General features: G+C 34.0%; 1 protein-coding gene across 1 annotated transcript; it reads left to right on the forward strand.

The window, feature by feature from the left end:
• Positions 1-340: 340 nt before the first annotated feature.
• Positions 341-24,723, forward strand: LOC129952849 (endoribonuclease Dicer). The gene is made up of 8 exons (XM_056065726.1): positions 341-587; positions 649-797; positions 870-1,047; positions 1,124-1,431; positions 16,867-17,566; positions 17,633-18,163; positions 21,273-21,444; positions 21,512-24,723. Exons 1-8 carry the CDS (start codon positions 567-569, stop codon positions 24,388-24,390), a joined length of 4,938 nt encoding a protein of 1,645 aa, XP_055921701.1. The 5' UTR covers positions 341-566; the 3' UTR covers positions 24,391-24,723.
• Positions 24,724-25,066: the final 343 nt, after the last annotated feature.

Here is a 25,066-nt window from a genome sequence, read left to right on the forward strand (position 1 = left end):
ATTCTTGGCTATGTTTTTCTGTTAACAGGTTTCGTAATTATTACATGTTTTTCTGAATAAATAAAATGGACATTTTTAATAAAATGATAAAACTTCAAAACGAGACGCCTCATACGCATCCAATGTGAGCACTGCCCAAAGTTCAAAGTTCTGTCAAAATGAAGTAAAGGTACCAAAACATTTATTGTGTCAAGAAAATCAATTCACAATAATATAAAAATACAAAATTTAAGCAAATTGTGTTGTTGAGGGGGGGGGGGGTATAAGTTGCAACTTTCCAAGTTTCCTATCTCTAAATGTCACATCTGTGTTTTGTTTTTATTTTTAAACGAAGTCAGGGAACTCCCCATTCAAGTTACAAGTATTTTTTTTCCAGAAGTCAAAAGAAATATTCATGGCCGACTGTGTTTTGCTTGGCTGTCGCTGTGGTTCGTGATTAAACTTGATGCCGAACATTGACCAGAAACGATCCGTGTGGTGATAAGTCCACATCGTCTTTCGTTTTTGTTAATTCAAACAGAAAAAAAGCAAATCTTATAGTAATTCAATTTAATTTAAAAATAAAAATGGAAAACAATATTGTGAAGGTAATTTAGCATAGTATCAATTATTATGGACATTAAAAAATCAAATCTTGATCTCATAAAGAAACCGGGAGAAAAGGTTGCCCGACCTTACCAGTTGCGGCTTCTTGAACACGCAATTAAGCACAATTCTATAATATATCTACCAACAGGAAGTGGCAAAACTTATATAGCAGTTATGTTGATTAAGCATTTTTCAAAGGATTTCCAAAAGTAAGTATACTTAACAAAAACTAAAATAAACATCTATAATCTTATCAATATTTGAATGCGACATCAATTAAGGCCATTTAATGAAGGTGGAAAGCGTTGTGTTTTCCTTTGCAATACAGTCGAGTTAGCTCGTCAAAATGCCCGAGAAATAGCCAATGTGACAAATTTCAAAGTTGGGCTCTTTATTGGTGATATGAACGTCGACAATTGGCCTCAGGAAAAATGGGAATCTGAAATTATGGGCAATCAAGTAAGTAGACAAATAATGATGCAATTTGAATGTTTTATTAGTATCCATCTCCATCTCCATTAACTGCGCTCCACAGGTTTTTGTAGGAACGAGTCAGGTGTTTGTAGACATGGTCACCCATCAGTATTTGTCCATCAATGATTTGAGCTGCGTTGTTATGGACGAGTGTCATCATGCAACCAAATCTCATCCAATGCATCGCTTCTTATCTCTCTTCTTATATGCCAATCAAGCTGAGCTACCGAGGGTTGTCGGGTTGACGGGGGTTTTGTTAAAAACAGAAAAAAAAGGAGATATTTTAACATATCTCAAGGAATTGGAAGCTGTTTTTCGAGGAAAGATCATTACAGTAGAGAATTTGGACGAATTCCATAATGTTTTGCTGTAAGTACTGTACCTACTCTTTATAAATCTTTAACTTTGTTTGTTCAATTGTAAATAGAATGCAGTTTGTATTTCAATATTGCTGACGTGGCTTGCTCTAGTTGGTGCACGTTCGGTTCTGTTTTGTTTGTGTAGGTAAGGGTGTTTACGTTTTCTTTTTTGGCATTTGAAAACTTTTTATAACATTCAAATCAAGGAAGTTGAGTCGGTTAATTCATGGTATTTTGAATGTGGTTAGAAATCCAAATATTTCTACAGCTCTGTGAAAAAGTTTAGAATTTCATGCAACGATAAAAATAAAATAAAAAAGGAAATAAATGTTCATAGTTTCCTATTGCAGTAAAAAAAACAGATAGTTTTTGGTTTTTTATTTTTGACTACTATAGGAATAGGTTAGTTTTAAAAACATACATATCTTAAAAGTTACGTAAGTCAAAATTTTAATTTCAATTAATCAAAATTGTAGAAATGATTTTTTTATTACTTTTTTTTAAAGGGTTGTTTTTATAAAAAAATCTATGTACACTCCTTGTAGGCTGAGCTGCGTTTAATGATTAAAGAAAAGGAATTTAAAAATGTGTAGTTTTCCCGTTGCTTTAGATCATTTTGGATGACCACCCTAGTGTGTATAACATTAACTCTGTCTTTATACCATAGACAAACCATATATATGGTTTGTCTATGCTTTATACATAATAGTATCAAATATCAAAGAAATTCGATTTTTTTTATTTTGTTTATTTTAATTCTGAAATATTGATTCGTTTCTATTTAGAACTTATAAGTGAATAATTTCGTAGCTAATTAGGTATTCGAAGTGAAAATCACGTACATTGAAATGGGAGAAAACTGACGGAATTAAACTTAAAATATTGAAAGTGTGAAATGTTTATGTTTATGTTGATATACATGTATATACAGTGTCGGTCAAAACTAAAGCACGAAATCGTTTTATTTTGAAAAAATTCAAATAAAACTACAAATTATGATATACAATTATTTTTGTTTATTTATTTTAAATAATAATATTATTGTCTTAAATTAACAGTTTTTAGATTTGCTATTATTATTTACATATTTAGAATTCTTATGAAAAAATAACTGTTTCTTTCTTATGTTTTTTTCCATTGCGACTAAGAAAAGTGATTTGTTCACCATTCCGCGTCATCCGTTGCAAGCATTGCATCGAGATTTTAAAATGGCTCACGATAAATACTCCGAAGAATTAAAAGAAAAAATTGTGTCCGATTTCAATAATGCTGAATCAGTTACATTCATAAGCAAAAAAATTGGTATTAATCATTCAGTGATTTCCCGAGTAATTTCTTGTTTTCGTGCTCGAGGAACAGTGCAAACTATTCATAGTGGTGGTAGACCGCGAAAAACTTCAAATCGCGAAGACAGAAAAATCATCAGGATTATTAAAAAAGATCCATTCATATCATCGGAAATCATTAAAAAAAGAATTGGGTTTAAAGATATCAAGCAGGACTATCCGGAGAAGAGCGGTTGATGTTGGCCTCCGATAATATCGAACAGCGAAAAAACCATTTATTTCTGCGAAGAAGAGACGTGCCAGACTTGAATTTGCAAAAGCACATTTGAACTGGAATGCGGCGAAATGGAGGACGGTCCTCTTCTCTGATGAATCGAAGTTCAATTTGAAAGGATCCGACGGATTTCATACAGTACGCAGGCCAGAAGGTAAACGTTTAAGTCCTCGCTATTCAAAAGGAACAATAAAACACGGTGGGGGTAGTATTATGGTCTGGGGATGTTTTTCCAGTGAAGGAGTCGGACCGATCTACAGAATAAGACGTATAATGCATCGTTTCATGTATAGAGTTATCCTTCAAAATGTCATGTATCCTTATACAGAAGAAAACATGCCATTGAGATGGATATTTCAACATGAAACCATCCTAAATAATAAATAAAGTAATGCAATGGCCAGCACAATCCCCTGAACTCAACCCCATAGAGAATCTATGGGGAATTGTAGATCTGAGGATTGATCGCCCCAATTGCAAAAAACCAAGGCTCAAAGTGCTTGGAATAATATCCCCAGCCAGTACATAGAAAACCTTATCAACTCCATGGCGCATCGATGAGCTGCCGTCATAAAAAATAAAGGATATGCCACTAAATATTGAAATTTAAATAGTTTTAAAGATTGTGTTTAAGAAATGTGCTTTAGTTTTGTCATTGTATATATATTTTCTATAGTACTCTCATGAAGAGGAACGATCGAAGCGACATCTGAGAGGCGTGGAGATGATTGAATTTGATCCCTTTTTTTATACCCCTCAATAGTTGAGAATGAGAGAAAATTCAACATTAATTAAAGAATAGAAAATAGAGAAGAACCTATGCAAATGTAGTAGGAGATCGAGGGAGATAATAGCAACAATGTTTTGAAATTATATGTGTGTATGCATATTATACTTGAAGAGGAAAGTTTTTACGGTTATGCTTTGGCAAGAAATAGAAAAAGTATTTATAAGAGAAACAATAACAACGCAAAACAGTACTGCATGAGTATTTTTTTTGGGGTAGGTAGTGAATATAATATATTTGTTTTCCAATTCAATAGGGTGTTCCTGATAATTGTCTTTATTTTTGATATGACTCTTAAATCAAAAAAAAATTATATTTTATCTTTTGTATACCAAAAATGTAGTTTCACGTAATTCCTTCAGTTTTTTCGTTTTATATGTTTAATTCTATATGTTTGTGTGAATTTTTAAAAGTCATATGAAAGCATGAAAGTTAAAAACAAACACATACAATTCGGAAAAATGCATGAAATCTTTATTTGAATGGATAGTACGGTCCATATAATTTAATTTTTGAATATTATTTCATGCAGATGTTGAACTTTACCGCGCCTCAAGGGGTCCATTCGCTTAGTCCAATTTCCAATATTTCAATTCAACAAATTGCAAGCGTTGTTCGTTTGTAAGACGATTTATGGTGCAATTATAGACCAAACTGAAGATGTTTGACGGTGAAACAAAACACGAAACGTGCGTCAGCCGTTTAAACCAGTGTTGCCAAAAAGATAACAGGTACAAAATCTCACTTCACTTTAAAAGGGACTTTTTTGTTTTCAAAAAGATTTTTTTTTCTTGATTAGCTTTTCGGTAATAATTTTTATTTCGTCAGTACTTGCAGTTAAACCTCCAACTATCTACGAATTCTTTAGTAAGATCCCATATACTAGAGTCAAATGGGCTATTTGTTCTGATAAGATATCAATTTTTGAGAAGTTTTTGTTGCTAAATTCCTAGACATGCTAATTAAAATGCCCGCCGAAAAAAAACTCTTGAAACAAGGTGCAAACTCGGCATACAATGCACTTACAAGTATGTTTGTATCTTTTACAAGAAAAGACCTTAAAAGATTAAAACCGAAAAAAAAGTAAAATATTCTGGACTATATGAATCGAAGAGTTCTATAGAAGCAATTAATGTTATCATAATCATATCTCCACACAAGAAACACTTCCATTCTGTCAAAATCACGATATCTTATATATTAGGCTTATATCTTTCAAATAAAGGCATTGATATCTGTAAGGTTAATTTTTGAACCTAGTTTTATATTATATTGTATTTATTTATTTGAATGTTTTTATATAAAAATTTAAAATTCAATTCAGTACACCCTATTTAGCCGTTAAAAAACAAAAATCATCCAAGTTTTGAATAAATTTTAATTTTTGATTGTGTTTATACTTGATGCGTACAAATAACAAATAATACGCAAGAATAACAACAACAAAATAACTGAATATATTTAAAATCTTCAATGCATCATATGCCAAATTTGGCAACATTTCATTTTTCACAAAAATTGAAAATTGAAAATTTAAAATCTAACGACAATTTTTAAATTCAAAATACCTATAACGTTAAAGTATACATAGCTACAAGCATATGAATACATATGCACATCTCCTCTACATTCACGCGTGAAAGCAAAACAAAAATGTAAACAAATATTATTCCTTTTTGGTTTGAAATTTGTACTTTGGCTAACTCCCTCGAACATATTAATGCTTATGGAACCTAAACAAATTTACTTTTCTCATTCTTTCTTTAGTAATTTTCTCCTCATTTTTGATTTCCTACCAAGCATTTTGATACACGCAGCGCCATAAACGGCGGGGAGATGAAATAAAAATTTTCGTTCCATAGGAGTACTATAGGAAATATATATATACAATGGTTTTGTCCAACCGTTTTTCATAAGAATTCTTAATATTTTGTAATATTTTAAATATGTAAATAATGATAGCAAATCTAAATACTTTTAATTTAAGACAATAATATTATTATTTAAAAAATATAATTTGTAGTTTTATTTGACTTTTTTCAAAATAAAATGATTTCGTGCTTTAGTTTTGTCCGACACTGTATATAACATTATATTTCATTTATATATACAGTGACTGCCTTTAATATTCGGTTTTTGTTAATTTTTTTTTTTACTTCGACTTGTTGTTTAAAAATAAAATATATACAACTATTTCTTGCTTGTAAAAAAAGAATGTATTATTTCTTATTAAATGGTATAATTTTTGGTTACCAAACTAAAAGCTAAACAAATAAAAAAATAGAAAATGAACAAAACTTTAAAAAAACATAGTTCATTAATATTCGTTTTTTTCTAAAAACACAAATGCATCGTTAAGAAATTCATTTTTTAAGAAAAGATTTAATATTTTGTCGGATAACCTTGATTGGATATGACTCCTTGAAGTCTTTGAGGCATGTTTTTTATAATTTTTGAAAGATATTCAACACTAATCTTGTTCCATCCTTCTTGGTCTCGAATTTTAAGTCCACTTATTGAAGTAACGGGGTTTTCACGAACTCTTCGATCCAATTAATCCTACAAATTTTCAATGGGGTTTTAGACTGGGGATTGCGCAGGTTTTGGATAACTTTTGGACAGTTTCGGATCGTTGTCCTGGTAAAACTTGAAACTGCGCAAAAAACCCAATCTCTCAGCACTTTGTCTCAAATTTTCTGTCAAAATTCTCAAATATTGTTTTTTATTTATAATGCCGTCGATGAAAACAAGTTTCCCCATGCCTTTTGCAGATATGCAACCCCAAACCATGACGTGCCCGCCGCCATGTTTGACAGTTGGTTTTAAATTTTTGCCCTTTAGCTCTTCGTTAGGTTTCCGAGAAACCATAACCCTTCTGTCTGAACCAAAGAGATTAAACTTACTCTCGTCGGCAAAAATAACGTCGTCCCACCAACTTGCATCCTTGTTTTTATGCTCCTTCGCGAAGTTGACTCGAATTTTCCTATTGCTCACATTAATGAAGGGCTTCTTTCGGGCAACACGACCACCTTAGCCATATGCTTTGATGGTACGACGAATGGTTGATGCAGATATTTGCTTTTTGCATTCAATTCTTCTTCAACTATTTTTGGGGCACGTAAACGAGGATTAGCTTTGATCTTTCGTACTATAAGCCGTTCTTCTTTCGCCGTAAGTTTTTTTGGTTGGCCCAACTGCTTCTTTGACTCGATTCTTCCTTCATTTTTGTATCTCCGAACTATATCCCCGACAGTGTTTGGCTTCATATTTAATAACTCTGCAATTTTCTTGTAAGTTTCACCTTTTTCGTGTTGAATAATCACAAGTTTTCTTTTTTCAAGACTCGAATTTTGTCCTTTACGACCCATGTTTTATTTATTGAATAATTCTATAATGTTTGACTTCTAATTACTTTACAAATGTTCGCAAAAACCTACAGACTAGTTTGGTTTAATTTTACATTTAAAAAAAACAAACCGTTAGTCTTAAGAAATGTCAAAACAAGCAGAGGAAGAAAAAACCGAATATTAATGGAGCGTTTACATTCAGCCTTTATGCGTTTACATCTAATAATCTTGGGGGAGGATGGTAAATGGCGGATAATTTTTGATCAATTGTAAAGAATATATTCATTCATAAATAAAATAAACAAATACTAAGATTTATAATAATGTTTATAAGTGGAAAATATGAAAAAAGAAATTGCATGATAAAAACCGAATATTAATGACACTCACTGTATTTCAAAATGTACTCATTAATAATTAACTTTCTATATTTCAAAACCTCTAAAAGATATGGGCAAATAAAGAGTTGTGTAGTTTTAGCCATTCATTTTTATGTAAAATTCATCTTTCGTTCAACTTTTTTTCCCGAAGTAGAAAAATCTAATTCTTTTATAAGTTGGACAAATTGCCACAAGATGGAAAGTAGTTTTAGCTAGATCCAAGTTACAAATTGAGCATATTCTATTTGTGTTATCTTTAAATGCCTAAGCATTAATATTCAGAAGCCCGCCTCTTGCCTCAAAAATCAATGATAGGACTTTACTCGTAGCTTGCAACACGTCATTAAAATAGAACTCATTTTTCGTATATTCAAGACGACAATATTCATCATGAAAGTGTGACATTCGTGCCATTTTAAAATTTTTCCCCAAGCCTTTCTAATTTAAGTTTCAATAACGTTCTTATGGTTCAAACTTCAATCAATAAGTTGAGAATAAAAGTTCAATTCAATTCCAGCATCACCAAAAACTTTAACCCAATCATTAACCCAGAATGTTGACTTTTGAATTGTTTCCTCTGCTAATACTTTTGGGAGTCGGTTTCCTGGATAACTAAAAACTTTCCGTATGTACTTTCACAATGAAGAATTTTCAAAATGTAAATTGAGAGTAAATATAAACATTTTGTTGATATCTGTTTCGAGGTGAAACATTTAGTTGATAGTGTTTTTTTTTGGAGGAAATAGCATTTTTTCAGGAAATAACGTAACAGTTTTTTAACGTCACACTGTCCCCAAATAGGTGCCGCATAACACATGATAGATCTCGAAGCTGCCTCAAAAATGTTCAACTTATTGCTTTGGGAAATATTCTGATTATTAATAAAAGAAGACCACGAAAAATTGATTGCATTTTTTGAGCTTGTTAATTTGTTTACCAGATGTTTCTTGTATTTGAGATTGTAAGTTAATAGTACCCCGAGGTATTGATTTTCATTCATCAACCATTTTTGCTCAAGCTGACGTCTTGCACCCTTTCGCAAAACCAAATATTATGATTTTGACAGATTAATGATTAACTTCCAACGTTCGCAGTACTCTGCAAGTTTCTTTATCATGCTTTGAAGTTCTTGAAGGGATTCTGCCAATAGAACCAAATCATCAGCGTTAAGTAACACCTTTATTCTAATACCACATATTTCAACCCCCCTAGGCCATTCGCTACTTAAATCATTTAAATATATTGCGAACAAAGTTGGACTTAGCTTACAGCCTTGCTTTACACCTTGACGGACATTAAAAAATTTAGAACATGAGGTACCATCCCATACTGCTGACTCAGTATCACTATATAATATATCAAATATTATTAAAAAATAGCAAAATCTCATTAATAAAACTAAGGGGTGCGTTTTTATAAAACTCGAAAGGTATTCGGTCTAAACCTGGTGATTTGTTGGCTTTTAACCCGGATAACACTGTACACAATTCTGTTAATGAAAACTTTCAATCAAGAACTGCATTTATCACGCTTGGAAAATAACGGATAAGTTAGTACCAACAATAATTGTTTTCTTTTTAAGTGAATTTGCCAAGGCCCACCAATCCTTACAGTTCCTTATATTAATGAGCTTAATAAGCAGAGTGTTTTGATATACATATGCATACGTTTTTTTTTCCTTACAAATTCTTTAAAAATGTTTGGCACTTTCATTATATCTTACTCTCAACGAATCAATTTTGTATTTCTGGTACACTCTTAAGCAAGTAAACATTTTCCGCCTAGCGTTTGAGCACTGTGCGTCAAACCATTTATTTTTTGGATCATACAGAAGATCTTATGTTTCATATTTTCAGTTTGATTATTTATATTTGTAAGACTGTTATATATTTATTCAAATTTACCAGTTGGTCCAGTTTAATTTGATACTCATGAAACATGCTTGGGTGCCAGATAAGCTCTTTTGGCAAAATTAAATTTTGTACAGTGCTTGTTTTCTCTACTGATCAGAGTATGGTTTGGATAAGACAGAGAGTTTTTTATAAAATTTAGAAAATCCACCCAACAACAACAAGTCAGTTCACCATTTTCATCTCCCACATTTCTACTGTTTAAAAACTGACTGGGCTTCATATCCTGTACATATCATTACAGAGTTTACTAGAACCTGGACTATCTAGTCCTTCCTCTAACGCTGAACCTTACCTCAGCTATGAAACAGATCGCTAGAAATTGCTTTTCCTCTTATACACATAAGAGGAAAGAGGAAACCACAATGGTGGGCCTCAGAGCTTTTCTCGCTCAAGAAAAAAGAAACTTTTCAACCGGGCCAAAGCCGCAAGACTAGCCCCTCACTGGGACTCTTACAAAGAATCCCTAAGAATCTACAAGAAGGCACTAAGGAAATCGAAGCGATATTCTTGGCGATCCTTCTGTGGCACGATAAAAGAAACTTCTAAAGCCTCTAGGTTACGGAAAATTCTTTCAACTAGTCCAACAATGCCATGCTGCTTCAAAAATGCAGATGGCTCCTTGACAAATTCAAGTAATGAATCGCTGAACTTACTATTGGACACTCACTTTCCTGGTAGTTCTCTTACCGAAACTTGCAACAATTATATACGTTCAAATACAACATATCCACAAGGTCTGATCACAAGGAACAAGCTACAAAAGCTCTCAACAGCTTTAAATCATTTAAATCTGCAGGACCAGATGGAATAATACCAGCCGAGTTACAAAAGACTTCTGACATAATTGCACCAATCATTGAGGCAATTTTTACCAGCTGTTTTTACCTGGTCCATGTTCCCTCGGCATTGAGAGAAGTTAAAGTTGTTTTTATACCCAAAGCAGCTAAATGTTCGCAAGTCAATCCTAAAGATCTACGACCTATAAGTCTATCATTACTCATTTAAGGGCAAGTATCGATACAAGACTTCTGTCTTCGTCTCAACATGCTTACTGTAAAGGTAAATCGGTAGAAACAGCGTTACACACTTTAGTACGCACCATCGAATATTCCCTCCATCATAAAGAGTTCACTATGGTTGCTTTTCTTGATATCGAAGGTGCCTTTAACAAACGTGGACACATCTGCAATAACATCTCTAAATGTAAAGAATTCGCTTCGGGAGTTAATTCATTTAATGCTTACTAGCAGAATAATTAACTCAAAACTTGCCAACTCTTCTGGTAGACGATACGTTAGTAGAGGGACACCACAAAGTGGTGTTCTATCCCCTCTCCTCTGGAACCTGGTGGTGAATTAAATCTTAACTGGTCTGGATGCGGAGGGTTTCAGAGTGATAGCCTATGCGGACGACGTTGCTATAGCAGTTTCAGGAAAGCATCTTAACATCATAAAAGAACTCTTACAAAATGCCATGGACAGACTAATACTTTGGGCTGATCGGTGTGGACTGGGTGTTAACCCACACAAAACCGATTTCGGAATATGTACTGCACATGTCATTTCTAGAATACATGTCGAAATGTCTTGCATGATGGCATGAAGCGTAGACATAGCACATAGAGGAAGCACTGAGGTGATGAATGAACTCTTCATATTTTCCAGCAATGCGAATTTGTGAATCCACTACATAATTTAGTAGAGTATTTTGCTATGATAAAGAACAAATTATTAAAAGTCGGACACATATACATATCTAGAAAGCGATCGGAATTTTCAGAATAGGAATTACAGTAGCACGAATTCATCTATACTTCTGAACAATATAGGCAAATAATAAGAAGTTCTAGAGAAAAAATACTACCGAGATAAACATTTTCGGTCATTATCCGAAATATCAGGAACACAACTTAAGGCATTTTATATGACAAAATAAGCTTTTGTGAGAATGTAAATATTTGGGTCCCATTCTAACAAAGAATGCTTTAACTAAGAATCTAAATTTACAGAAGTATTCTTATCAAAAAAAACTTAAAACATTGAAAATTTAAAGGATAAAGTGCTGTTCATTCCCCAGTAGCATATCAATCAAAATATCATATACAATGTTCTGCACAGCCTCCGGTCTCAAACATTTATGTAAATAAAGTCGAATAATAAGCAATAAAATAAAATTAAAATATCAACATTTTTGCACCAACAACTGTTCAAAAAAATATGAAATGATTAAAAACTTATTCTTTCTTAAATGCAGATGTGTTTATTTTAGTGTTTTATAAATTATCTGTGAGAGTGATGTAAGTTTTTACGCCTGACTGCAGATGCAGTGTAAGATAATACAAATCTTTAAACAAAAAGAGATGTTTTGCTATTCATAAATATGGTTTCTAAAGTTAGTACATACAATAAAAATCAAACTTGGTGACCTCATGGACTTATTTGACTCTAGAGCTTGGGATTCTTAAACAAATAGCTGTGAACTATTTGTCATGAAAGAGTTGTTATCTTACTATGAGTTATAAAATAAAATAACCAACAGTACGCTTGCCAAGTAAACTTAAATACGTTTTTTTTTTTTAAATATTTATTTCAATAAAAGACGTTATTTAATAAAAGACAGTGGGGGCATTCACTAAGCTAGTGGCTGCTACGTAGTCAAGGGATTGTGTTAGGCTAAATGCAACTACAAAAGTATTTAAAATTTCCCATGCTGCTCGGTAAAGACACAAGAATTCAAAATGAAAAAATCGTTCAGTATTTAAATACTAATACTCAAATTTGTTTTTTTTTTTAACTTCAAATAGGAAGTTATTGTAATGGGTCCGATTTGTCAAATTGAAAATTTTGACATTTCTCGATGTTTCAAGGTCCCTAGAGTCGAAATAAAAGATTTTTAGAAAGATGTCTGTGCGTGCGTGTGTACGTACGTTTGTACGTACGTTTGTACGTCCGTACGTCCGTACGTTCGCGACGTTTTTTTCGTCGTCCATAGCTCAAGAACCAGAAGAGATATCGACTTCAAATAAATTTTGTTATACAGATAATAAGGCAGAAAGATGCAGAAAGGGCTCTCAAGAAAATTGCGTGGGTGGTTTTTTTACCATAGCAGTTTAAAAAAAAGGTGAAAATTTTGGTTAACCGTAAATATCTTACGAACCAAAAACGCTAGGTTAGGTTAGGTTAGGTTATAGTGGCTGTCCAAGATGGAACGGACACACTTAGGCCAGTTTAATGGCCCATTGTGATACCACATGAATCTTGAGGCTTCCTCCTAAGCTCAATGGAACCAGTTAGAGTCTCTTACGAAACGTGAGAGGCTGATTATCCCGATATGATTTAGATCGTTTAGATCGTTAAAGAAGAATTCTCCTAGGTAATTCTTGCGTTTTCGAGCTAGAGCAGGGCATGTGCAGAGAAGATGAAGAACCGTTTCTTCCTCTTCCTCGTCCATACAGCTTCTGCAAAAGTCATTTGAGAATACGCCTAGTCTCAAGGCGTGCTTTCCTATTAGACAGTGTCCGGTTATGACACCTATTATCGAGCTTATATGCGATCTGCTTAGAGAGAGCAAGCACCTTGAACGTTTTAAATCCAGTGTTGGCCAGATGTTTTTTGTGGCTTGACACGTGGTGATGTTGGTCCACCTGGTGCCTGCCCTCCTCACAGCGTCTTGCATTAGTAGCAGTTTACAAGTAGCGATTGGTATGCCAGTACTTGCCAAACGTGGTAGGATGGGTTGTACTGTACCGTTCCTGGCGAGTTCATCTGCCTTACAGTTACCTGGAATGTCTCTATGGCCCGGCACCCAGCAAAGGTGAATATTAAACTGTTGCGCCATCTCCATAAGAGATGATCGACAGTTATGGACTGTTATAGAGTTTGTAGAGACTGAGTCCAGAGATTTGATAGCGGCCTGGCTGTCGGAGAAAATACGGATATCAGATGTTGATATCACGTTTTCTTTGAGCCAAGACAAGACTTCCTTAATCGCCAAAAGTTCCGCCTGGAACACACTACAATGATTGGGAAGGCGGAATGAGAGACTTAATTTCAGTCGTTCAGAGTACACACCACCACCAACCCCTTCTTTGGTCTTTGAGCCATCTGTGTAAAAGTGGATTGACTCATCCTCTAAGAATGTCCTATCCTCCCAAAAAGATCTGGTAGGTATAGAAATCTGGAAATTCCTATCGAATTGTAGTTGGGGGATGGTGTAGTCTGTGTGCTTTGGAATTGATTCTAAGTACCTTAGAATTACGGAGTGGCCAATGTTGTTGTTAGTCCACTGCGACGAAGCATTGAGGCGGATAGCAGAGCTTGCAGCTATTTGTTTACTAAATATGTCAAGAGGTGTAAGGTAGAGCAAGGTGTCCAGTGCCGCAGACGGGGTCGTGCGAAGCGATCCGCTTATACATAGGCAGGCTGAACGTTGAACTTTATTCAACTTATCCCTGTTTATACCTTTCTCTAAAGCAGTCCACCATACTGCCACACCGTACGTTAAAATCGGTCTGATTACCGGTGTGTATAGCCAATGCGTGATTCTGGGTTGTAAACCCCATTTATTACCAATAGCTTTTTTGCAAGAAAAGAGAGCTACAGTAGCTTTTTTGACTCTTTCCTGTATGTTGCGTTTCCAATTTAGTTTTTTGTCTAAGACAAGACCTAGGTATTTGGCCTCGTCTGAGAATTTTAATTGGATTCCTTTAATGTAAGGAGGGTTGACAAATGGAATTTTGTATCTCCTCGAAAATAAGACCAGATCGGTTTTGTGTGGGTTAACACCCAGTCCACACCGATCAGCCCAGAGTATTAGTCTGTCCAAGGCATTTTGTAAGAGTTCTTTTAGGATATTAAGATGCTTTCCTGAAACTGCTATAGCAACGTCGTCCGCATAGGCTATCACTCTGAAACCCTCCGCATCCAGACTAGTTAGGATTTCATTCACCACTAGGTTCCAGAGGAGAGGGGATAGAACACCACCTTGCGGTGTCCCTCTACTAACGAATCGTCTACTAGAAGAGTTGCCCAGTTTTGAATTAATTATTCTGCTTAAAAAACGCTAGAGACTTGAATTAAATTTTATATAATATATTGTAATGTGATACCAAACAGGCATATTTTTTGAAAAAAATCAATATAACGGTTTTTTTATAAATCAATAAAACTGAAAAAAAAATTTGCCACCTCCAAAATTTTACGACTGAAATATGATTTCATCTCTAAAACAATTTTGAGCAACGAAGAATAATGTTTTTGACATCTGATAACATTTTGAAAAAAATCTAATTGACAGTTTTTTTTACAAAAAATAAAAACCTAAAAAAAATGTATAAAAAATGGTAAAAATGGATTTTCGACTCAAATATCTTTTCAAAACTTTGAGATATTGGCTTTAATTTACTTTTATCTTTCAAAACATCTTATTGTCAATATTCAGTTAAAGTTTGAAAAAAATCGATTTGACAGTTTTTGTACAAAAAAATAAAAACCGAAAAAAAAATTAGCAAAAGTTCGTAAAAAATGATTTTCGACTCAAATATCTTTTAAAAACTTTGAGATAATAGGTTCTAATATTGTTTTCAACATTAGGAAAAATTTTGAGAAAAATCGAATTGACAGTTTTTTTACAAAAATTAAAAACCTGAAAAAAAATGTGTTGGTAAAAATTGATTTTCGACTCAAATGTCTTTTCAAAACTTTGAGATATTGGCTTTAATTTTCTTTTATCTTTCAAAACATCTTGTTGTCAATATTCAGTTAAAGTTTGAAAAAAATCGATTCGACAGTTTTTGTACAAAAAAATAAAAACCGAAAAAAAAAATTAACAAAAGTTCGTAAAAAATGATTTTCGACTCAAATATCTTTTAAAAACTTTGAGATAATAGGTTCTAACTAATTTTTTCTTATAATAAATATTGTTTTCAACATTAGGACAAATTATGAGAAAAATCGAATTGACAGTTTTCTTACAAAAAATAAAAACCTGAAAAAAATGTATAAAATGTGGTAAAAATTGATTTTCGACTCAAATATCTCTTCAAAAATTTTAAATATTGGCTTCAAACTAATTTTATCTTATAAGTAATATTGTTTTCAACATTTGGTAAAATTTTTAAAAAATTCGAATTGACAGTTTTTTTACAAAAAATAAAACTCTAAAAAAACAATACCTACTAAAACTTGGTAAAAATTTACTTTCGGCTCAAATAGCTTTTCAAAAATAAAAAAATATTGGCTTCAAACTTATTTTATTTCAGAGAAACTATTGTTTTCAATATTCAGTAATTTTTATATAAAAATCCAACAGTCCGTTTTTTTCATAAAAAATAAAATCTACAAAAAATAGTGCGCAAATTTGGTAAAAATGCATATAGACAAACTTTTAAGCAAGACAAATCGACAGACAGGATGGAAAGTTATCAGTGTGGGTCGCATCCCAGCCTCTTTTTTTTTTAATTTAAAACCACAAAAGATAAGTTAAAGTTTTCAAATCAAAAATTGGCAGGTTCAGCTAACATAAGGGACTTCATTTGCTCATCCTTTGAACGTAAATTTTGACAAAGGCAACTAATTAGTTTTCCAACTGTCATGAATTTCAAATTCAGAACTTTCCTTCACAAACATCTACTACATTAAGTTCATAGTACAAGAACTACCAAACACATTATTGTCTACAAAACACTCCCCAAAATGCTACAAGTCCAATTCGATTTGTCTTTTGTATTGTAGAGGGATAGTACTTATTTCTTTTTTAAATTTACAAGGAGCCCTTTTACAGAAAACATTAAATGGAATTGTCCAGAAAATATATAAATTATAGAGTAGTAAAGCTAAGCTTTCACTTGAATGAAAAAACATGATCATTTATCATTATGACATAAGTTGACTTGACTTTATAGTTAGGGAGATTTTTCTTGACTAACTTTCCAGTCAACTTTCGATTAAAGTTGTCTTAATTTAAAGGTAATTTTTTGGCAGCTGGCCTATCATTAACTAGAAAGTTGCCTTACTTTCAAGTCCCTTATTCGCCTGAACTTACCCAATGTTTCTTATTTTACATATTTGCTTTTGTCTTTAATATCACAGTTTCGAATTGACTAACTAATGCGCCTGGTGTTGTATACAGGTGTCCCTTACTTTAGGTGTCTTAATTTATATACCCCTTGACAAACAAAATCTCTTATTCTAGAAACTTAGTAACTTTGTAATTTTTAACTATGTACATTATTTCCAAGTTGGATTTTTGAGTGTGAGGTTGAAAATAAATACGAGTCTTCAACATGCAGATTTTTTGCAAACCCTATAAGCCCTTATTGTTATTTGTTTAATAAAAAAGTTTCTACTTCAAAATCCATACAAAATAAATACTAATTAAAAATAAATACTAGTTAAATTTTATAAACAAATTAATCAAAACAACAATTAATTAAGCTAATAATCAAATAAATCTTTGCAGCTATTCAACAAAACCTTATGAAATAATGGTTAAATACCCTGACGAATCTATGGTGTATGATGTTGAAAATCAAATCAGAGCAATAATTCAAAACTGCTGTACGCAACTAGATTATTGGGAAACGGGAGAGAAAACTAAATACTCAAAAGGTCTTGTTAAAATACGCGAACCCTCCAAACGGAAACAAATCAAATCTCTTTTAACTGATTTTGTCTACCAAATGGATGATATGGGTTTGTATGCTGCGTCTGTGGCTATAATGGCAGCTATAGTCCAACTTGAAGTAAATAAACGCAACGCCCCAACATTATATTTGCGCAAGATGTTCAGATATGTTATAACCAAATGTGAATTAATTCGTCATTTATTGATAAAGAAAATAAAAGCATTTATATCGGATGATGACGATGACGAAGACGACATGGATGAAGCTGATATTATACTTAATTTTTCCAAATCCAAAGTTCAATATCTGTTGTCCTATTTGGTTTCGGAATTCAGTTCAAAGAAAGGTGATGAAATAAGTGCTTTGGTTTTTGTTCAACGTCGATACACTGCTAAATGCTTATACTTTGTTATAAAAAACTTTGTTGATGCACATCCGGGGCTAAAACATATTAAACCCAATTTCATGGTAGGACGAACTGCAGGAATGGTGTATTCAATTGATACGATACTTGATTCCAAGTGGAATCGTCATGTAAGACTTTGTTGGTTTTTAATTAAATTTAAATTTTTAAAAATAAGTTAATGCAATTTTTCCCAGGCTATTGAAATGTTTCGAATTAAGGAATGCAATTTGATTGTATGTTCAAGTGTGCTGGAAGAAGGCATTGATGTTCAGGCATGTAATTATGTTATTTCTTTTGATTCCATAAAGACATTTAGTTCGTATGTACAAATGAAAGGGCGTGCACGTTCTTCCAACAGTACATATGCCGTTTTCTGTGAAAAATTGAAACAACATGAGGTTGCACAACAAATAAAGCAGTACCAGGAAATCGATGCGCAATTAAAAAAATATCTCATCACACGTACAATTGATAGAGAAATACCACTAGAGAGCGCAACAGCAGAACAATTTAAAGAACTCATCACACCGTTTAGGACCCGCACAGGAGCTGTGTTACAAGCAGAAACTACTTTAATGCTTTTACATCGCTATTGTCAGACACTACCACAAGATTCATTTACAAATTCCCTTCCAATGTGGGCAATTGAGCAAAGTGAAGAAAACAAAAGTTGCGTTGTCAGTTTAAAATTACCACCTCAGTCTACTGTCAAAGATATAATATTGGTAAGTCAAAAAAAGTAAAATGTTTTGTACGGTATTTCAGATCTAGAATGCCATTCTACTCACCCTTATACAAAGTAGATAGTTGCTTGTTTTAACGAAATGCTTTTTTATTTATACTCATTTTGCAGTGTAGTTTTAATTTATAAAGTGCGTGCTCGTGTAGTGCCAAGGACTGTCAAAGGAAATACCTACGACACTGTCTGTTGTGTGAATTGACAACGCCTTTATAAGTTAGTTTTGTCAGGAAAAAGTGTTTGTTCGACAAACCAAAGTAGGTCTCTCCAATGCTGCCATTAATTATTCTGAGGAATATGTCAGTTCGTCTTTTGTTAATACTAAATTACTATTTTATTTTTGGTCTTGTTTAAATTTTTAATTACAATTCTCTTCATACGAATACATTATAAACTATGTTTGATTTGATACATACTTATGTCAAAACTTTTTTCCTAATTTAAAGTGTTGATAACTTTATAAATCTTTATTTGTACTGGCTGACTCTTTGAAATCCTTTGATTTGTGATGACTGGTTGCATTATGTTTGTTTGCAATATTAATTCGTTTAGTAAACTTTTCAAACATAACTTAATCATAATTTAAAAAAATTTAAAAAAATCATCCATTTTTTTGAATAAAAAAAATACATAATATCTTTTTTGACATTTAATTTGAAGCTAGTTACTTGAAGCATTAATAAATAGAGACGATGGTTTTTCTAAACGCTAAATAACCACATACAGTTGAGTATTTAAAATTTATTCCGCTAACTTTTAACGATTGGCTTTGTGCGATAATTGTTGCATCCGTTCGGACACAGCCCTACTGAACCGAAGGAGCTCTGCTCCGCCTTGTGCCATGACGTCCCGATTGTACAGGAGTCGCCTATCCACCGTTCTTCGTCTGACGACGTAGATTAGCGGAACTGCCAATCTATCCTGTATCAGACCGCATCTGTCTAAAAAGAGGAATGCCTCTGGTGGAATGAAGCCGCTCAAGCGTGCACTTTCAAAATACTCGTCGTTCGGATTGAACGCCCCGAAATTAAATTGTTGGTCGAAGACATAGCTCTTGCAATGTGACCTCGAACGAGTTTTATCACGAAATTGTCGATTCTGTTGATTCGAGCCCCATTGTATAGCGCCTCGTTGGAATAGTAATGCACATAAGAAGATTCGGCTGTTCGATATAAGCCGGTACAGCATCGTGAACACTGCCGCTCGAACACCCGAAACTTCTCCATCTGGGAAGGGGCAACGTTGAACCACACAGGACAACCATAAACGATCATCGGCCGTATGAGGGCCATGTAAAAAAATACCTTCAATCTGGGGTCAAGCCGACTGCTAAAAAACAGCCGTTTCGCCAGAGCGAAAGCTCCTCTGGCACTGGCCAGAGCAGCATTTAAATGTCGGTCGAAATATAAATACTGATCTAACCAGATACCGAGGTACTTCAATCAAGGCACTTTTGTTCGCCAATGGCTGCCCGTGAAGATCAATGATGACCATCTTGCGCCAATTCTTGCAAGTATCCCTCGTGGCCCTAGCCAACGGAGTCCGGAACAGAATTGTCTCCGACTTCTGGACATTTATTTTCAGTTTCCAGTCGTCGCAATATCGCTGAATCTTGTCGAAATCACGCTGCAAGAGAATTCTAATAACCTCAACCTTTAGGGCCGTTCTGTACGCAATTAGATCGTCGGCGTACGCAATTGCCTTTGTAAGACTACCTATCAGATCGCTGGTGTAAATGCTGAAGAGAATCGGCGAATTCACCGCTCCCTGTTGAAGACCATTTTTAATTGAGAATGTTGTGGTAGAAGTTACATTGCCACTTTTGACAACAAACTTTCTACCGTTAAGCATATCATAAAGTATATACAACAATGGCTTGCTTATGCCAAGCCTGCTCAGTTTTAGGTAAAGACCCTCTAACCATACGGTGTCAAAGGCCTTTTCCAAATCAACCAGAACAGCACCTGTGCATTGTTGTTTTGATTTATTCCATTGGATATCAGAAACGAGTTTAGACGCAGCATGAATTGTGTCATGACCCGCCTTGAACCCGAACTGTTTATGTTGTTCGGACGCCACCTCCACTGAGCTACCGATGAGTTTAAAAAAGTTGTGGCAACTTGCCAACTTTAGATTGACTAACACACTTTTTGGACTTGTTTTACTTAAAAAATAAAATACAAAAAAGCAATTCTTCACTGGGTGGAAGTCAACTGTTCGGACGCCACCTCCACTAGGCTACCGATTAGTTATTGAAAACTGCGACACAATGCCAACTTAGCAAATGCTCAACACTTTTAAATTTAAATTGCAAATTAAAAAAAGATTAATGTACACTTCTTCACTCGCTGGAAGTCAAATAACGACTGACTGAGTCCAACGCACTAACCATCATCCCACGGGTACTCTCCACAACTCTCGCGAAAATGTGTTCCACATTCGCTTCAGTTCGGGCAGTTCGAAGTCTTTCAGCTCGAGGAATCATGAACTACAGTTCCTTATTGGCGCAATCATGTCACCAGTTCTGTAACCATGTACGCAAAGGGTGGATTCCGGACCTTAAAATTTGGCCGATAAGCTCTTTCGGTTAAATTTGAGTGATCATTTTAAAAACAGAACACAATTAGTTCAGTCCTCTCTAAAGGTACATTGGCTCCCACAACTAATTGAACACATGAAATATAAATATTCGCAATCCATTTTCTCCAAGAAAATGAATGCAGAGTTTTATAAGCCAACATTTTAATTAAAGCAACTCTACAGCTTTACACCTCACATATAATCGAATACTTAATATTTAGTACTAAGTTGAGTATCCTTTAGATTTGATGGCTTCTTCATGGTGTTAAGGTATCTCCAGTTGAGGTACTAGGCACCCGATGTTCACCGCGGAGAGGTGAGAGTAGGAGATGATAGACAGAGGTGGGTTTTGAGAAAAACCTGTGGACGCTTGTGTCCTCTTGAATGCACATTTCTACCACTTGAAAATTATAGTTCTAACATATTAATAAAAACTTATTGGTATTTCGTCAAAAAATTTAGTCAAAAAGTCGCAAATCTTTTAACATGACAATTTATTTTATCAACTATTTCAGAGTGATGTAATGAAGACTTGTAGAGCTGCAAAAATGTCAGCTGCATTCAAAGCATGCGTTAAGCTATACCAACAAGGAGAACTAGATGACTCCCTATTACCAATAACTCGTAAGAAAATACTTGAAAACTGCACCGAAACATACTTCGCAAAATGGAAAAATGAAGCAAATGGTAATTGATAAACTGATAAAAAATATTTGTGCCTACGTGTGTTTTATTTGTTTTATTTTATTCCCAGATAATGCTAAAGAAGCTGGGACTAAGCACAATATTCGAGAATATAAGAAAATCTATCCTGAAGAACTGATCGGTTCAGTCCCAATTCCTGGTGAAATATGTTACGCCTATTGTATAAAAATAGTGCCAGAATTTAGGTTGGATGAGGATAATGCAAACATAATTAATTTATTGAATTCAAATTCTAATTATGCTATTGTTGTAAAGAAAAAACTTCCTGCCCTAGCACCAATGCCACTTTTCATGACACAAGGTCCACTCAAAGTAGAAATATTGAGTAAACCTTTTGAATTGATTATTGGTGATAATAATGAACTATCAAGTTTAAAAGCATTCAACAAAATCTTATTTACTGACATACGAAAATATTGGAAGCGATTTTTAGCTTTCGACAATAGGAATGGTCCGAATGCTTTCCTGATTGCACCAGTGCAACATAATTGTGCCATTGATTGGGAGTTAATCCGCCAATTTCAAAAACTAACCCCAATGAGAGGAACAAGTGAAAATGAAAGATTGAAAAAAGTCCACAAGCCTGAGGATTACCTTGGAAAGGTGGTCAGCACATGGTACAGTTCCGATGAAGACGTTCGATATATTGTGACGAAAATTCGACATGATCTAACTCCGCTAAGTCCATTTCCTTCGAATAGTTTTAAGAATTATGCAGAATACGTTGAGAATAAATATCGAGAGCGAGTTGTAAATACGAATCAGTTTATGATCGAAGTTCAAGCACTTACCTCGCGTAGTAATTTCTTCATAAATTCTATGGGTAAGACCACAGAAAGTAAACGTGCTAAGCGAGATAGTAAGATTTTGGTCATTCCCGAAATGTGTCATAATTTTCGTTTTCCTGGCGACCTATGGCTGAAGGCATTGTTTTTGCCATGCATTTTACATAGATTGCATTATCTGTTGAATGCCGAAAAGTTGCGTGTTGACATAAATAATTATTTGGGAATTCGAACAGATGCCAATTATAAGCCAGCGCTTATCGAAATAGATTATTCGCTTCGACGAGTGGGCACTAGTAAAGAACCAAAAAGCATGCTTCCAGCTCTAGAAACTACACGTAGAGATAATGTAATTAATTCATGTTACAATCTGGTTGATATTGAACAAGGAAACTGGAAGGCGTACTTGGAGCCCGTTGATGTCTTTCGAAATGTCACCACTTTGTACCCAATTGAAATCGACTATTATTACCAATTTGCTAACAATTTGTTGGAAGACATGGCCAAATTAAAGCTTGATGATTCGCCAGCTGCATCAATGAACAATCTTGAAGCTCACAAATCGAAAGTAAGGGATCACCATGTTAACGATTTAACTAAAAGAATTTCCGATATCGCATTCGATTCTGGTCGATGTATAAAAATTCTAGAGAACCTTGCTGGCCCGTACAAGACTGCAGAACAATTTGAATTTCTGGCTGCAATAACAACTGGAAAAACAAATGATTATTTCGATATGGAACGCTTCGAAGTTTTGGGTGATTCATTTTTGAAATTCAGTTGTTCACTACTTCTAATGCATAGACATAAATCTTGGAATGAGGGAAACCTAACAACAATCAAATCGCGATTAGTGAGCAATAGAAATTTGCTTTACTGTATGCGGGAGAAGTTCAAGGGTTCATTTATTTGTTCCTCTGTTTTCGAACCAACTAGCGAATGGCTGCCTCCTTTCTCATCTGTTCCTTCGAATGTCCTCAAAGCCATCGAGCAGGACGGTCTTTCGCCTAACTGTCTTTACGAGCTGAATCTGAGTGAGGAGGAAATCAAGGAAGGACTATGCAATCAGAAGACACTAGAAGCTCTTCGCGATAATACCCAGTTATCAGAGACATCCGTTGAGTGCCTTTACGAATTCATTTACAAACAATCTTTAGCCGATAAGGTTGTGGCCGATTGTCTGGAGGCGCTATTGGGCGTGTGTGTTAAAAATTATGGAATTGAAAAAAGTTTCGAAATGCTAGACTATTTTGGAATATATTATGATTCCAGAAAGGAATTACTTCCAAAGCTTCTGGATATCAATTTGGGAAGCCCGCTTTTAAAAACCAATGTAAAACAATCCGTAGTTGATGGATATTTGGTGAACTATGAGTTTTTAGAGAAAAACTTGAACTATCAATTTAAGGATCGTGCATATCTGTTACAAGCTCTTACACATCCATCTTATCCAACAAATCAATATACTGGCTGCTACCAGCAACTTGAGTTTTTAGGAGATGCCATTTTGGACTTTTTGGTATCATGCCATATTTTTGAGCGTTGTACACATATGAATCCCGGCGAGATAACCGATTTGCGTTCTTCGCTGGTCAATAATGTTACATTAGCTTGTGTTTGTGTAAGAAATCGCTTTCATCAGTATATTCTCTATGAGAGTCCAAAACTTTCCGAGTGTATTCGAAAATTTGTCGAATTTCAAAAAACACAAGATCATCGTGTTACAGATCAAGTAAAGATTCTTCTGGAAGAAAACATCCTTCAAAAGGAATCTTTTAATTTGGCGCAGAATATAGACGTCCCGAAAGCATTAGGGGATGTTGTAGAGGCGTTAATCGGAGCTGTATTTTTAGATTCTGGAAATGATCTGCGATGCACCTGGAAAGTAATAAGCCAATTATTGGACATCGAATTGAATGATTTTATTGCCGAAGTGCCTCTTGATCCCGTTCGTCAATTGTACGAATATAAGGGAGCTAAACCAGAATTCCAATTGGAGTGGGTCGATTATGATGTAGTTATGATGAAATGTCAATTTTATTGCCGTGATTACGTAAAGACTGTTGTTGGATGTGGAGGAAATAAAACAATGGCAAAGAAAGCTGCAGCAAAAATGGCTTTGCAAATTTTACATGCAAATTAAAATTAATTTATAATTTTTTTAATGCTTTATTTTTGTAGTTATTATTCATATTTTATACATGTTCGCTGATATTTTTCATTCCTATTTATATCTTAATTTGTCTTGCGACCGAAAGATTAAAAATAGAATTGTATAAAATTCGGTCAATTCACACACAACCAAGTTGTTGAATTTATACATATATAAATGATTTTGATAACAAAATCATGTCCATAATCAAAACAAGTGTTTCCGTACAGTTCTATTGAATTATGTTTGTGTATAGAAAAGTATTTAATCTATGTTTATTGTTATAATATTTTAATAAATTCTAAAGCTGTAAGGCTAACAAAACGATTTTATTTTATTCTCGAAAAAATTTAAAGTTTTGATGACATTTAAATTGAAAAACGAGTGAAGTTGTTATTATTTGCAACACATTCCAATAGATTTCTTCAATTTATTTATTACATTGCGGTTTTCAGAAGGACCATGAATGTTTTGAAATATAAAAACATATGTTGATTTTCTAACCATTCTTGAAGTTAAAAAAAATAATAACGACGGAAGTCCTAAATGGAAAAAAAAACAATAATAACGGGTTTTGGTAGCTGCAGTCTACTTTATTGGTGATGAAGCGAGAATTCCAAAAAATCAAGGACGCATGGTACTGCTCACACCATTCGCTATTGATCAA

Source organism: Eupeodes corollae, chromosome 1 (genome assembly GCF_945859685.1).
Source record: "Eupeodes corollae chromosome 1, idEupCoro1.1, whole genome shotgun sequence".
In the NCBI taxonomy this organism is placed as follows: Eukaryota; Metazoa; Arthropoda; class Insecta; order Diptera; family Syrphidae; genus Eupeodes; species Eupeodes corollae.

Bases quoted from the DNA above. Each gene is read 5' to 3' on its own strand.
- LOC129952849 (XM_056065726.1), top strand. From the start codon at position 567: ATGGAAAACAATATTGTGAAG. The intron at 1,048-1,123 runs GTAAGTAGACAA...TGCGCTCCACAG, and splicing joins CTGAAATTATGGGCAATCAA to GTTTTTGTAGGAACGAGTCA. The intron at 18,164-21,272 runs GTAAGTCAAAAA...CAACTATTTCAG, and splicing joins CTGTCAAAGATATAATATTG to AGTGATGTAATGAAGACTTG.